Source organism: Remersonia thermophila, chromosome 1 (assembly GCF_042764415.1).
Source record: "Remersonia thermophila strain ATCC 22073 chromosome 1, whole genome shotgun sequence".
NCBI classification, from domain to species: Eukaryota; Fungi; Ascomycota; class Sordariomycetes; order Sordariales; family Chaetomiaceae; genus Remersonia; species Remersonia thermophila.
The window spans coordinates 3,871,492-3,886,160 of record NC_092217.1 but is presented as its reverse complement, the minus strand read 5'-3'; the positions used below and the strand labels follow the sequence as shown (position 1 = coordinate 3,886,160).

General features: G+C 61.0%; 4 protein-coding genes across 4 annotated transcripts; 3 read left to right on the top strand and 1 right to left on the bottom strand.

Annotated features, from left to right (window-relative positions):
• Window positions 1-1,845: 1,845 nt before the first annotated feature.
• On the top strand, window positions 1,846-5,915 carry VTJ83DRAFT_1084 (uncharacterized protein; the record flags this gene model as incomplete). Its single annotated transcript, XM_071007204.1, has 5 exons — window positions 1,846-1,876; window positions 2,055-2,238; window positions 2,382-3,654; window positions 3,724-5,530; window positions 5,647-5,915. The coding sequence occupies 5 exons, from the start codon at window positions 1,846-1,848 to the stop codon at window positions 5,913-5,915; spliced, it is 3,564 nt and encodes a 1,187-aa protein (XP_070870437.1).
• Window positions 5,916-7,511: 1,596 nt separating this feature from the next.
• Window positions 7,512-9,985, bottom strand: VTJ83DRAFT_1083 (uncharacterized protein; the record flags this gene model as incomplete). The annotated part of the gene is made up of 3 exons (XM_071007203.1): window positions 7,512-8,652; window positions 8,730-9,255; window positions 9,424-9,985. 3 exons carry the CDS (start codon window positions 9,983-9,985, stop codon window positions 7,512-7,514), a joined length of 2,229 nt encoding a protein of 742 aa, XP_070870436.1.
• A 954-nt stretch (window positions 9,986-10,939) lies between these two features.
• VTJ83DRAFT_1082 (uncharacterized protein) lies at window positions 10,940-11,533 on the top strand (the record flags this gene model as incomplete). The annotated part of the gene is made up of 3 exons (XM_071007202.1): window positions 10,940-11,211; window positions 11,294-11,382; window positions 11,454-11,533. The coding sequence occupies 3 exons, from the start codon at window positions 10,940-10,942 to the stop codon at window positions 11,531-11,533; spliced, it is 441 nt and encodes a 146-aa protein (XP_070870435.1).
• A 483-nt stretch (window positions 11,534-12,016) lies between these two features.
• Window positions 12,017-14,262, top strand: VTJ83DRAFT_1081 (uncharacterized protein; the record flags this gene model as incomplete). Its single annotated transcript, XM_071007201.1, has 2 exons — window positions 12,017-12,141; window positions 12,231-14,262. 2 exons carry the CDS (start codon window positions 12,017-12,019, stop codon window positions 14,260-14,262), a joined length of 2,157 nt encoding a protein of 718 aa, XP_070870434.1.
• Between the last annotated feature and the right edge of the window lie 407 nt (window positions 14,263-14,669).

The following is a 14,669-nucleotide window of genomic DNA, read 5'->3' as shown; positions in this document are numbered from 1 at the left end:
GCCGGGCCGCCTGCTGTGTGCAGCCGATTTCCCCATTTTATCCCTGCCAACCGATGCCTTTTTTTGTTCTCCATGGGCAAAAAGCACCAGCGCTGCACAGCCGGATCCGGTAAGGGAATCCCACTGGCTCACTGCTGCAGCTAGCGTCCCCCGGACGCCAGACACAAAAAGGGCGGCGACTTGGCGTTTCCTGTCGGTTGCCGGTTCTGTAACGGATTGTTCGCGGGGGCAACCAAGAAAGCGGGGGAGGCGGTACGGTTTTGCAATGCGTTTTACGCAAAGACAAGAAACCGGGGGGGCGGCATTACCCCACGCTGCTTGGCTCTTGGTCGCATGAGCGGCCGCGGGCTGTCGTCTGACCGATGCCGGCATGGGTGCGTCAGACAGACGTCGTGATTCCATGTACCTAGGGTCCATGCGTGCGGTCCATGGATGAGACTTTGGTCCCTCTTTTGGGGGGGGGGGGCGCTAGGTTGCAACGTCTTGCTTTGTCCGTCCCCTCAGACCAGCAACAATATGACGTGAGCATGAGCCCTGACGACCTCTCTGACCTCGGCGATGATGGCATTTTGGTATCCTACGTACGGTCGGTCTGCTGAGCTGCTTAGTACATACAGGCCGGGGCAGGTAAGGAATGCCGGAGTGCTGGGCTTGGTTTCGTGAGTGCAGCCGCCATCTGAAGGAGCGCATACCGAAGCTTGCTGGTCATGTCGTCGATATATCCAGAGCTACGTACGTGTCTATGCAGCCTATGCAGCGCACAAGTATGTACAGGTACGTGTGCTCCGCGTTGCAGGGGAAAACGTGTGTGATGGGCAGATGGGATTTGACCCAGAGGAAGCAGCCGACGCTTTGACGCTGTTCAGCGTCTGGTCATGCCCGATACGTCATTACCGTTACAAGCCCGCGGGAGGTCGGTTTTCAGCGGCGGCCCACTCGGCCCTCCAGTCAACGTTTTTCCATTTCTTACTCTTGCCCGCCCGCGCGGGATGGAATTTGGAGACAGGCCACCCCAGATCGCCCATCAGGTGCGCCTCCAACTTTTTGGGAGTCTTGTGCTTCTCCATCCCTCCCTTCCTAGTAACCCGGCTAAGCCGAAGAAGCCACCTACCGCCTCTTGACATCCCACGAGCCGGGCGACTTGGGCAGCGCGTGCTGGTTGACATCATCGGAGGTGCAGAGCCGCCCAAGCTTTGAACTAGAACCAACCTTGCTTGGCCCGCGCCCGTCTTCGCCTTAGCCTTCTTAGCCTTGGGCCCGCAGCAGTGGGCGAACCCAAACCCAAAGCTCTCTTTTTTTTTCGCGGTCTTACTGTGTACATTTACCTAAAGGTCCAAGACGGGGACTGGGAGCGGGCCGGTGTCCCTCTAGGTACCTTACCTGAATGCATCTCAGGCTGATTCAGACGCCGTGACCCGACCTCCACTTGGCCCAATCCTCCCACATCGACAAAAACTCTTTCTTTCCCCCTTGGGCCCCAAACGCCGACAACCCCAGATCCTTTTTCTTCTGGGCATTTTCTTTTTTCTCACCAGCTTTGGCCTTTCCTTCTTTCCTTTTTTTCAATTCCCCGAGGTACCCTAGCACCCTCTCGCCGGCTGTGCTGGACTTGGCGTCGCAATCTTGGGCCGTGGGGAGGAGCAGAGCTCAACGAGACGAGACCCAAGCGAAACACAACTGCTTCCCCCGCCAGCAACTTCAAGACAGCCGAGTTGGGCAACCCACGCTGCCCGGTCGGCCTCGGGGATCCCTTCAACACCTTGGCAACCAGATCGAATTCCGATTTCAACATTGGTTGTATCTCTTCCCTTGGCGGTTCAAAATCCATCACTCCTCGCCACCATTATGCCCTCTCGATGTGACAGCACGCAGGGTGGTAAGTCAACCCTTTCCTGGGAAGCATGGCAGCAACGTCGCTCTTGGCTAGCCTCAGGCGGCACGGCGCGGCGCGGCGCAAACCGCAAACCGCAACTCGGCCGCATCATGCAACACAGAGCGACGTCTTGCACCGTGTGCGCCCGATTTGGCTAACCGAGGCGCCCCCTCCTCCCCAGGCCACGACAAGCACAACGCCGTCGATGACAGAGGGCGCCAGTGGCTCGGCCCTACGCTGCAAATACCCAGGAACAAGAGCACCGGAAACCTCGAAGCCATGGCCGACCGCAGCCCCGAAATGGCACGCTTCCGCTTCTCCTTGGACGCCGCCAACGAGCCGGCGGAGCCCGATATGATGCTGAGGTTAGATTTGAGACACGGACATGGATCTTTGTTACTTGTACCCACGCGGGGCCGAACATGTCGGCACCCTGCGTGCCAGCGCCAACCTCCTCCGCCCGCGCTCCGGCTCGTTCCCGATCGCTGACTTGTCCGTGTCTCTCCAGGAGCGGCCTCTCGATGGACGACGACCATGGCCTGGGCATGTCCGGCCTCCGACGCATCCGCCAGCAGCACAACCCGCTGCGCGCCCCAACCTTGCCGTCGGCGAACCGCGAAGCATCGCGGGGAATCCTCCCGAGATCCGCCTCCGCCCTCGTCCTGAGGAACCCTTCCATGTCGCTGGCATCCGGCCCAACCTCCCCCACCTTCAACGAGGACCTCTCCCGCTTTCCGTCCGAGTCGCTGCACTCCTTCTCGTTCGCCCACCAGGCCGAAGACCCCAGCCACGGCAGACAGAAGATGCTGAAGCAGTCGATCGAGTACCTGAGGGATCGGATGGCATGGCCGGCCTCGGCGACCGCAGGCATCACGAGCCCCCAGGCGCGGACCACGGGGGACGCCGAGACCCAGGCGAACGCCAGCATCCTCGCTCCCAGGACGTCGAGCCCAGAGCCGATCGACAAGGCAACGGTCGCGCCGACCGCCCTCGGCATCCAGATCGCGGAGGGAAAGGAGCCGACGGCGGCTCCGGACAGCATGGGCTCCGAAAACTCGTCGCGGACGCCGACCAACGAAAGCGCCATGAGCGGCACCACGACGAAGACATCCCCACCGGTCTCGCGGCGGCCTAGCTTCTTAAGACGGACCATGACCGACACCGACACGGCCGCCGTTTCTATCCACCAGAGGCTGATGGACGTTATAGAGCAGCCGTTCCTCGCGGAACCGTCGCAGCAGCCAGCTCGCGGGCTGACAAAACCCTTCTCTCCCACCCTGGACGCCGCGCCGGGTGCCCCCGCTGCGCGCAGCCCCAACCCCCCGACGCGATGGGTGCCCGCGGCCCAGGCCATCTTCACCACCCAATCGAAACCGCCGTGGACGATCCTGGCCGCCAACGACATCGCATGCCTCTTGTTCGGCTTCACGACGGCCGAGGTTCGGAAGATGGGAATCTTGGAGCTGGTGCAGGAGGAGCGGCGCGCATGGCTCGCAGAGAAGCTGCAGAAAGGCTCCCGGGACGACGACGGCCATGATCTGGAGGGCCAGGGCGTGCAGTCCAAGTTCGATGAGCACACCTCTGCCCTGATCGGGGACCGCGCCAGCGGCCTCACGGCGAAGCTTCTCAGCAGGCCCAGCTCGCGGTCGCAGACGCCGAAGCCCGATCGGCGACCTGCCACCGTTCACACCGGCGACCCCAGGCCGCCAAGGTCCGGGAATGCCCACCGTACCAGCAAGTCCAGGGGCGTGCTGCTCTGTGGCGATGTGGTTCCTATTCAGGTGAGTTGACGACGAGCTTCCCGGCGACGTGCGTGGAAAGTCTTGTTGGTGTTGACCGCTCGGGTTCAGAAACGCAACGGTGCGACCGGCGCTGCCACCCTCTGGGTCATCGAGAAGAGGACGGGCCTCATCTGGGTGATCGAGGAGATCCACGAGGACGTGGCAAACCTCGACATCGACGAGGAAGGCACCGTGACCAAGATCTCCGGGGATCTGGGTCCGATCTGGGGCAACGCGCAGCTGAAGCCAGGCTTGGACATCGGCAAGCTGATCCCTCGCATTTCTCGCCAGGGCTTCGACCCCCGCTTCGGCCCTCTTGACTATCGCGAGATCGCCAGGATAAAGTACTACACCTGCCTCACCAGCGAAAAGGTTTCCATCCCGGCGACCGTCGAACAGGTCCGGGGGTCCACGCAGCTCCGCGTGTCGAGCTTCCCGCACATTGCCGGCATCATCGTGGTCTGCCCTGAGACGCTTACCATCAAGAGCTCTAATTCGGTCTTTTGCGGCGCTCTGTTCGGCCACGAGAAGGCCAGCGGTTTGCCCATCACCCGTTTGGTGCCCAACTTTGACAAGATCCTCCGCATACTTACCGAGAAGGACGGCATCCACCTCGTCGAGGGCATGGTCGTGCCGGAGAGCTCGTTCCGCAAAGCAGCCCTGCTGCTGGCGCTGGAAGAAGGCAATGCCGACGCGGCCGCTGGCTTCCTGCGGCCCCAGGGCCTTCCCGCTAAACACAGAGACGGATCTCCGCTCAAGATCGACATCCAGATGCGGGTTGTGCAGAGCGAGAAGCATGACCTCGAGGACGGCAGGATCCTGGAAGAGGAGAGCGATGACGAATCCACCATCAGCGAGGCTGAAGACGCGTTCCCTACCCCTCAGATGGAGACTGTCTACGCCCTCTGGATCACGTACTCGCGCCACCTGCACTCCCGAGTCGGCCAAGACGCGCCGTCGCCGACTCTTTTGCGAACCCCTTCGCCGCCCCGCCAGCCATTGCCATCGCAGGTTCCAGCCCATGCACCGGTCGACATCCAGTCGTCCTCCGACTCGGACGAGCCGCCGCAGAAGGCCGAGGCGAAGCCTGCACCACCGGCGAACAAGTCTCGTGAGACCGCCGTGACGCCCGCAGCCAAGCAGGAGGTTTCTCCTGCCCCCGCGTCTGAACCAGCCAAGGGAGAGCAGCAGCAGCAGCAGCAGCAGCAGCAGCATGAACAACAACAACAACAGCAGCAGCAGCAGCCAAAACAGCAACAGCAACAACAGCAACAACAACAGCAGCAGCAGCAGCTCGCGACGACACCTGCCAACGCCGTTGCGGAACCACCCCGCAAAAAGACCATCAAGGACTTTGCCATCCTCGAAGAAATGGGCCAAGGCGCTTACGGTCAGGTCAAACTCGCGCGCTACAACGGTAACGGCAAGAAGTGCGTGCTCAAGTACGTCACGAAGCGGCGCATCCTGGTCGACACGTGGACGCGCGACCGCCGGCTGGGCACCGTGCCCCTCGAGATTCACGTCTTGGACTACCTGCGCCGCGATGGGCTGAAGCACCCCAACATCGTCGAGATGGTGGATTTCTTCGAGGACGACATCAACTACTACATTGAGATGGTGCCGCACGGGCTGCCGGGGATGGACCTGTTTGACTACATTGAGCTGCGGACCAACATGGAAGAGGCGGAGTGCAGGAGCATTTTCGTGCAAGTCGCGAGGGCGGTGCATCACCTGCACACCAAGGCGCTGGTGGTGCATCGGGATATCAAGGACGAGAACGTCATCCTGGACGGCCAGGGCCGGATCAAGCTCATCGACTTTGGGAGCGCGGCGTATATCAAGAGCGGGCCGTTTGAGATGTTTGTGGGGACCATCGGTATGTCCGCTCCTTTTTCCTCTCTCTCCCTATCCCCAGCGGCTTTTTTTCCCTCCCATGTATACAGATGCTTTTTTTCTGCTTCCCTGAGCTTTGTTACTGACTCCGGATGGCAGATTACGCCGCTCCCGAAGTACTCGCGGGCAAGCCCTACGGCGGCAAGGAGCAGGACGTCTGGGCCCTGGGGATCTTGCTGTACACCATCATCTACAAGGAGAACCCCTTCTACAGCATTGACGAGATCATGGACCGCGACCTCCGCGTGCCGCACATCAAGAGCGAGGAGAGCATCGACCTGATCCGGAAGATGCTGAACCGGGATGTCGCGGCGAGGTACACGATTGAGCAGGTCTTGGAGCATCCCTGGTGCAACATGGAGGGTTGATGTAATGAACGAGGGGGAAGATGGCTTGCCGGAGTAGGCTCGGGCATGGAAGGACATCCGGACGGTTGGCCTGGACACACGGTGGTATAGGGATGGAGGTCGATAGGATCGGACTGGATCGCTTTGCTTTGCGGATGGATGAATGGATGAATGGATGGATGGATAGGCTGGGGGTCGATGCATCATACCCACAGGATGGGAAGCGGGAAGCGGGAAGAGGGGGGAGGAGGGGGAGGAGGGAGAGGAGGGAGGGGCGGGGCTGTCTTTCGTGTTGTTGGGTGGCTGGTTGGCGTGGCCTGGCATAGCGTGGATTACACGGTGATTTTTTTTTTTGCTTTTTTGCTTCCGTTTGGTTGTTTCTAGAAGTGTGTGTGTGGGATAGCATGGTGTTTTTTTATGTTTTTTTTTCTCTCCTTTGCCCTTATCTCTCCTGATATCGATATCTCTGGCACCATGGTGGAAGCGTTTGCTTTTTTTTTTTTCCCTCACTTGTTTCTGTGTCCTGGCTCGTTTCTTTGTCTTTGGACGACGTGGCGTTTTGTTTGTTTGGCATGACGACGGTGTCGTCAACTTTGGAAGTGCATAAGGTAGCTTGTTGGGGTTGCTTTGTCGCTGCTTGGCCTGATAAGACGAGGTATGATGAGGTCTCTTGGACGAAGAGAGGAAGATGAGAGTTGAATGAGGCTAGCTGCTGTCTCGTTGGGGGACACTGGGCTGTTGAGATGGTTCGAGAGATAGAGGGTCGGTGGGTGATGGTTAGTTGCCGTTGCCGTTGCCTTTCTCTGTCGTTGTTGTTGTTCGAGATGGGTGAACAAGATAGCATGGGACAATGTGGGATTCTACAGTTCGTTGTGATGGTCCGAGCTATGGGACTTTTTTTGGTACGTATCACAAATTAAAAAGAACCCCCAAAATACTGCGAACCCCGTCTGTCATCTATATCCATGGTCTCGATTATATCTTCTCTCCGGCTTTGATCGACTACCTGACGGAGTCTCTTGCCCACAGCGGATTAGGTGGCGGGGCTGGACTGCCCTGCCGATGAGCGGAGCTAGGATAAGGAGGTGGGCGGATGGAAGAAGATGTTTTCTTGTATTCTGGCTATTTCCTATTTCATCCCTTGCGCGATTTCAGACTCGTTTTAAGTCAAAGGAAACAAAAAAGAAGCGAGAAAAAAAGGCAAAAGGACAAAAGAAAAGGACTAGCAGCCTGTCCTTCACAGACTTGCGGCCAATCTCCCAGACATCTTCGTCAACCTCCGCTGGCTAGATGGACCAAGAGAGTGTATGTACAAACGGAAAAGTGACTGGCGGCGGTGGTTTCATCCGACGACGACGGAGAAGAAAGCAAAGGGGATATCAAGACTTGACGCGCCTGTTGGCATGAGTGAAGGCCGAGTTATGCGAAAAAGGAAAACAAGTGCAGAAAGAGATGATGATTGGGAAACACACCAGTCCATTACAACCCAACGACACTGTAGTGAAAAGACCAAAGAAACCTCAAGGAAATGTCAATCTCAAACCTGGCCACCAAACGCAGCCTTCCTCAACCTCCTGACAATCCAACCTCCTCAAGCATCCTCTTCACCCCAAGCGCCTAGCTCGCGGCCGTCGATGTCCGGATACCCTCTCGCCGTGATCTCCCATTCTTACCCCCGCTGTCGTCGCCTGAGCCGGCCTTGTCACTCTCCTCTTCGTCCGCCCCGGCCGTCCGCTCCACGTCCTCGCTCCGTTCCCTTCTTCCCCTTTCGGTACCCCAGACGCCCACGCCCGACGAGCCAGCTTCGCCCTCCGCCGCAGCCACAGCTGCAGCTCCCGCCCCCGACGCAGCCGCGGGGTTCTCGGACCAGTGGCTTGCGATGTGCGTCTCGACGCGGACCACACACACTCCGGCCGACGCAGGCCCAGACGCGGAAGCAGCAGGCGGGGTAGCCCCGGAGGCCGACGTGGACGGACCGGGCTCCCGAGCCATCTCACCCGCCCCCGTCGTCTCACGCTCCCAAGATTTGGACTTTGATCCCTTCCCCTTCCTCGTTACCCTGCCACCACCGCCGCCGCCACCTCCTCCTCCTCCAGACGCTGCGGCCCAAACCCGCGTCGCCACACCCATCTTGCCTCGGTCGTGCGCTGGGGGGGACCACCACTTTGACGGCCTCCGCTCCTCTTCTTGTGTAGGGACGGCTTCGGTCCCAGCGCTGAGCGCGGCGGTGGCGGCGGCGGCGGCGGCGTCGTCGTCGTCGTCGTTCCCTGAGGAACCCCCGGCGATGTTGAGGGGGCGGGTCGAGGACGACGAGGACGGCTTGTTCTTCTCGTTCGCTTCACGGACGGCGTCCGAGCGGTCGCGGCTGTGCCGATGGTGGGACAAGATTCCCAGGGAAGGGAACTTGGGCGGCCTTGCGTACGTGGAGGGGAGGATGGCGGCGTACGGGTTGCTGCTGCCGACCGCCGCCGGGCGGGGGTTGGTGATCTGGGCGGTTGCGGCGTCGATCTCGGCGGCGGAGAGGTCCGGCCAGGGGTTGTGGCGGCCGCAGTCGGTGCGCGCGGGAGGAGAGGGGAGGGTGGAAAGGGACTTCTCAGGGTAGGCCACCGCAACGAGGTCGACGTCTGAGGAGGTGAGGTCGCCGCCGTTAGGGGAGGGGGTTGTTGGGGAGGTTGAGGAAGGGGGCTGGCAGCGGCTGGCAAGAGAGACTTGCTCGATGGTGGGGAGGAGGCTGGATTTGCGGGTAGATGTTGAGCTGCTGTTTTGGGGGAGGGGGGGTGGGGGCGTGGTGAGCCATGTGGATAAGGTGGTTAGAGGGGGAAGACGAAATCATACCTGGTCCCGAGGCTCTTCTTGGTGGTGCCGCTCTTGTAGGTGAAAAAAGCGCGCCACGTGAACCGCGAACCGTGGTTCGACCTGGGCACGTACTCCTCGCGCAGCTTGGGGAAGCAATACCCCAATCCAACGGCGAGGAGCATGGTACGGTACATGTTGAGGGCGTCTGGCGTGGTACCGAACGGGACAAAGACGAGAAAGCTGCCAAAGATGGCGAGGTAAGCGAGGTTGAGTTGGGCAAAGGTCAGCTTGTCCGAGGTGGTGAACGAGATGAAGTACATGTTGAAGGGGTCGGGCCCGTAGTGGATGGCGTCGAAGTCGTAAGGGAGATCCCAGGGGGCGCCTTCAACGATGTAAGCGAAGAGGAGGACCATGATGACGGGGAGGATGATGACGATGGCCACGAGGGTCATGAAATACAGCTTCATGCGCACGCGATTTTGCTTGGATGCCGCAGCGCCCGTGCTGGAGCGAAGGATGTCCCGGGTGGCCTTGTCGATTTTGCGATAGCGGTAGAAGGCGAGCCCTGGGAACGCTGTTAGCGCCGTCTCCGGACCCCCCCCCCCCCCCCCCCCCTCAAAAGAGGAAAAAGGTTGCTCGCCTGCCATGTATGCTCCCAGGATGGAAAAGATGGGGGTAGGAAGCAGGTAAAAGACGAGGTAGACCCAGTTGGGGTAGAAGACGGCATTGCAACCAACCAGGGTCGCTACGTTATAGCGGCTGACGGTTGCAAAGTACGTCAAGATGACCTGGATGATGGGAACGGTGAAGATGATGAGGGCCGAGACGATGCGTTGGCGCCGCACCTCTCGCCGGGAGGGCTTGTCGGCGCGGCTGAGCGACACCTTTTGGGCCAGGCCGCGCTGGATCTCGAACAGGCTGATGTTGAAGGCGGTGTGGAGGGCAAAGTAGAAGTAGGCCTGGAAGTCGCACCAGCCGTAGCCGGCCCACCAGTCGGCGACGTTGTCATCCCGCCAGATCAGGGCGCTGATGGCGGTGGTGAGATTGTTGATGATCAGCATGACGCACATGACGGTGCCGGCGAATTCGCCGTTGCGCCACAAGAGCCGGGCAGGGACCCAGGGGATGAGGGCCGCCAGGATGCCGAGGAAGACGCGGAAGAAGAGGTTGACCTGCAAGGCCGGAGTGGTGTAGGGGGGGCCGAGCCCGATGCGTTCCTCGGGCGTGGTGGTGAAGCCGTATATATCCCACCGGCCCGGACCCGGGGGCAATGTCGTGCTGTTTGTCGAGGCCATGGCCGCACGGTAGACACCACCAGGCTGCGATGCCAAACGGCCGGCAAGGCTGAGGGGAGGTGGCGGAGGTGTTGACGAGAAAGAATCCAGGAAGATGATGCGCTTCAGGAACCCCAGGTGGCGGACTGCTTTGTGCTACTTGGGGCAACGTTCGCCCATGGGAGGCTCGGAGGAAGGATTTGACGTGACGATGGAGAGGATATATAAGAGAATCGCGGCGATGAAGAGGGTCGCGGCGATGGGACAGCCAGGAGCGGTGGAACGAGCTATCCTCTCCCACGCCCTGGCCTATTTGCTCTATTACCCCATTGCGTTATTGAGGAGAAGGAGGAGGAGGAGGAGGAGGGGTGGGAACGGTCCATTGAGTGAGCTGTCGACCATCCCGCCGTGGTGATGATCATGATGATGATGGTAATGGGTCTCAATTCAGGGGTGTTTGCTGAATAAGGCCTATTGACGCTCTTATTCAACCCCCAAAAAGGAAACCCTCTGCCGCCGTCAAGAGTTGATACCGCAGCTCCCAACAAAGACGCCAAACGACGGAGCTCAAACTTGCCGGCTGCGAGCAGCCAATTCTTACAAGTTGGCCTGGAATATGTGATGCATCATGATGGAAGCCGAGCAACATGCCATGCCGTGCAAGGCTACTCCTGATCCAAGTCCTGAGGCAAACCATGGAGGATGGGGCTGGGTTGACTTACACGGCCCAAACGGGTAAGTGGGGCGAGGCTGAAACATGCATGGCGCCACAGCGGTCGTGGCTGATGCTGCCCCGCAAGCCACATGAGCTCCTCTGAGCTTTTTGTCACGTCCATGCCAGCGATCAAACGCGACAGCAACACTCGACCGTCTCAGCCCGCTTCCACCCAGCACCGCCCAATCCCCAAGACAATTGGAGGTACTCCTCTTCGCATACCACTCAATAGAGCCATTCAATAGACCCAGTAGCCAAGCATGTCGGCCTTCCTCCGCTCCCTTGCCCGGCCCGCCACGGCCGCCCGCGCCTTCAGCACCACGGCTCAACGCCCTGTCGCCCGCATCACCATCGTTGGCAACCTTGCCGACTCTCCCGAGCTGCGCGTCTCGAGCACCGGCCGCGAGTATCTGCGGTACTCGCTCGCCAGCAACTCGGGCCCCGCCAACAACCGTCGCACCAGCTGGTTCACCGTGCGCTGCTTCGCCGCCGATGGCCCCCAGCGCGAGTTCTTCCAGTCGCTGCCCAAGGGGTGAGCCCTCCTCCTTTCTTTCCCCTGGGGTCTTGGTTTTGCTTGGGGCGTTTCCAGGCTGACCGTGCCATCATCGCAACAGTGCCCTGCTCATGGTCGAGGGCGAGGTGACCGTCTCCAACTACAACGACGAGGACGGCAAGCCCCGCCAGGCCTACAACATTACGCAACGTACGTCGCTGTTCCCATGGTGTTCTGAGCAGGGGGAGGGGATGAAGAACTGCTTTGCTGACCGGTTCCAGGGAGCCTCGATGTCATCCGCCGCCCCTTCAACCCCAACCGGCAAGCGCCCGAGGAGGGGGAGCAGCAGCCGCAGGAGTAAAGTCGCTCTTTTGTCGCCGTGCAAGAGAGCGGGGAGAGGGGGTGCATCGGAAGGCAATCGACGCAACCAAGGGTTGAGACAACCGCATTCGTCCAGGTCATGACGGCCTCCGTCTCTGAGGATCCGTCCGTCTCGTGAGACCTTTCGCCTTGTTGCGGTCACGAGGCATGCTGTGTACTGTACGATTTTTGAGTGCGATACACGATACCAATGACAGCTCTGTGTATGACATGGCGCGGAGCGCGTCGAGCTGTGCTGCTTTCTTCCCCATCCTCTTGTTTCCTCCCGGATGTTTGTTTGTCGTTCTGATGCCCCAGGCCTCTGCACCCCTAACCCTAAGAAGTGGGGTCATGCTTGGCGGCGAAATTTATCGTTATCGCGTCTTATCGCTTGCTTGCAACATTCCAAGCATGCATCGAGCATCCTCGTCTGTCTACTCTTTCGTTCCCATTCTTCAACGCCTCTGCCGGCGCGATTCCCAGCATGACGATGCTGTGGCTCCCAAGAGGGCTCGGCAGGCCCGTTCGCCGGTCCGTCCGGCCGTTATGGCGAAACAGCACCGCATTTGTGCGGCAGAGGACCTTTGCCACGGTCGAGTCTGAGTCGAGGTAAGTCGCGGGAGCAAGACCCGCGACCTGCGGACTGCGAACTGCGAACTGCGGCCATGTCCATGGTGGTCTAACAGAAACCGATGCAGACCCTTTGATGTCATCGTCATTGGCGGTGGCCATGCGGGTTCAGAAGCCTGCGCCGCTGCTGCCCGCGCCGGCGCCCGGACCGCCCTCGTCACCCCTTCCATCGAGAACCTCGGCGTCTGCTCGTGCAATCCCAGCTTCGGCGGCATCGGCAAGGGCACCATCCTGCGCGAGGTCGACGCTCTTGATGGCCTCGCCGGCCGCATCATCGACAAGTCGGCCGTGCAGTTCCGCGTGCTGAACCGCAAAAAGGGCCCCGCCGTCTGGGGCCCCCGCGCCCAGATCGACCGTGCCCTGTACAAGAAGCACATGCGCGAGGAGCTCGAGTCGTACCCGAACCTCTCCATCGTGCTTGGTCGTGTGTCCGACATCGTCATCGCCGATAACCACGACGATCCCAACGCCGATGGTGCCAAAAGCAAGATCACGGGCGTGCGCCTCGAGTCCGGCGAGGTGCTTCCCGCGAGCCAGGTCGTCATCACCACGGGAACCTTCCTGGGTGGCGAGATTCACATCGGCCTCGAGGCCTACCCTTCGGGACGCATGGGCGAGCAGGCAACCTTTGGCCTGAGCAAGTCGTTGCGCGAGGCCGGCTTCAAGCTCGGCCGGCTCAAGACGGGCACTCCGCCGCGACTCGCCAAAGGCAGCATCAAGTGGGAGATGCTCGAAGAGCAGCCCGGCGACGACCCTCCGATGCCCTTCAGCTACCTCAACGATGAGCCGGCTGTGCGCAACCAGCTTCTGTGCTACGCCACTTACACCAACGAAGCCACCCACGACGTGGTGCGCGCCAATCTTGACAAGACAATTCACATCCGCGAGACGGTCAAGGGCCCGCGCTACTGCCCGTCCCTCGAGTCCAAGGTGATCCGCTTCGGCCACCGCCAGCGCCACATCGTCTGGCTCGAGCCCGAGGGCTTCGACAACGACATCATCTACCCCAACGGCCTGAGCATGACCATCCCCGCCGACGCCCAGTTTGAGCTGCTGCGCACCATCAAGGGTCTCGAAGACGTCGTCATGCTCCAGCCCGGCTACGGCGTCGAGTACGACTACGTCGACCCGCGCAGCCTCAAGCGCACCCTCGAAACCAAGGCCATCCGCGGCCTGTTCCTCGCGGGCCAGATCAACGGCACGACGGGCTACGAAGAGGCCGCGGGGCAGGGCATCCTCGCCGGCATCAACGCCGGCCGCGCCGCGCTGGGCCTCGAACCCGTCACCCTCTCCCGGGCCGACGCCTACATCGGCATCATGATCGACGACCTCATCACCAAGGGCGTCTCCGAGCCCTACCGCATGTTCACGTCCCGCTCCGAGTTCCGCCTCAGCACCCGGGCCGACAACGCCGACACCCGCCTCACCCCGCGCGGCCGCGAGTGGGGCGTCGTGGGGGACGCCCGCTGGGCGCGGTTCCGCGACGACCACCAGCGCGCCGCCGACCTCAAGCGCCTCCTGCGCAACACCCTCCTGAGCCCCGAGGCCTGGAACCGCGCCGGCGTGCCCGTCTCCGCCGCGCACGCGTCGGACCCGTCGACCCGCTTCACGGGCGAGTCCGTCCTCCGCCTGCCCGGCATCACGCCGGACCATCTCGTCTCGGCGCGCGGCCTCCCGGGCATCCCGGACGACGAGTCCGTCTTCCCGCGCCGCGTCCGCGAGCGCGTCGCCATCGACGTGGTGTACGAGCCCTACGTGCGCCTGCAGGCCGCCGAGGCGGCGCGCCTGCGCCGCGACGAGGACCTGCGGCTCCCCGGCGACCTGGACTACGACGACATCTTTGGGCTGTCGATCGTGGAGAGGACCGTCTTGAAGGCGGCGAGGCCGGAGAGCATCGCCCAGGCGAAGAGGATCGAAGGCGTGACGCCCAACGCGCTGGTCAGGCTGTTGAAGTACGTTAGGAAGGTGAGGAGGAGGGCGGGCGCCCTTCCCGAGGATGACGAGGAGGGAGCGGGGATGGTGGTGGAGGGCTTGGATGTCAGCGGGGTGGAGGATCTGGAAGCGCTGGATGCCAGGAGCCGCGCTGCGGAGCTGAGGTGAGGCGAAGTACGAATGGGCGATTCAAGGGTCGGGGAGGATGTGGAATCGAGGTGTGTGTGTGTATATGCATGCTGCTGGGATGGAAAAGCCGGGTCGGGCGGTGGGATGTGTATCATTATGTCGCTACGAAAACAAGCGGGTAGACTGGCGGCGTTGGTTGTTGGCTAGGGCGCACAAGTGGATCACTTTGAACTCCCATGAGGGATGATACAGGCGTGAATAGATGCAACGCAATTTTTCTTTTGTTTTTTTCTTCTTTTTCGTTTCGGTACACGATATCCCAAACAGACAGACCCTGATGTGATGGGTCCTGAGGAAGTGATAAGTAGGATGCGGAAGAAGAAGGCCTCCAACCTGCCGGGTGAACAACATGCCCGACCAACTGGATGGAGGGTTTTGCCAGACCG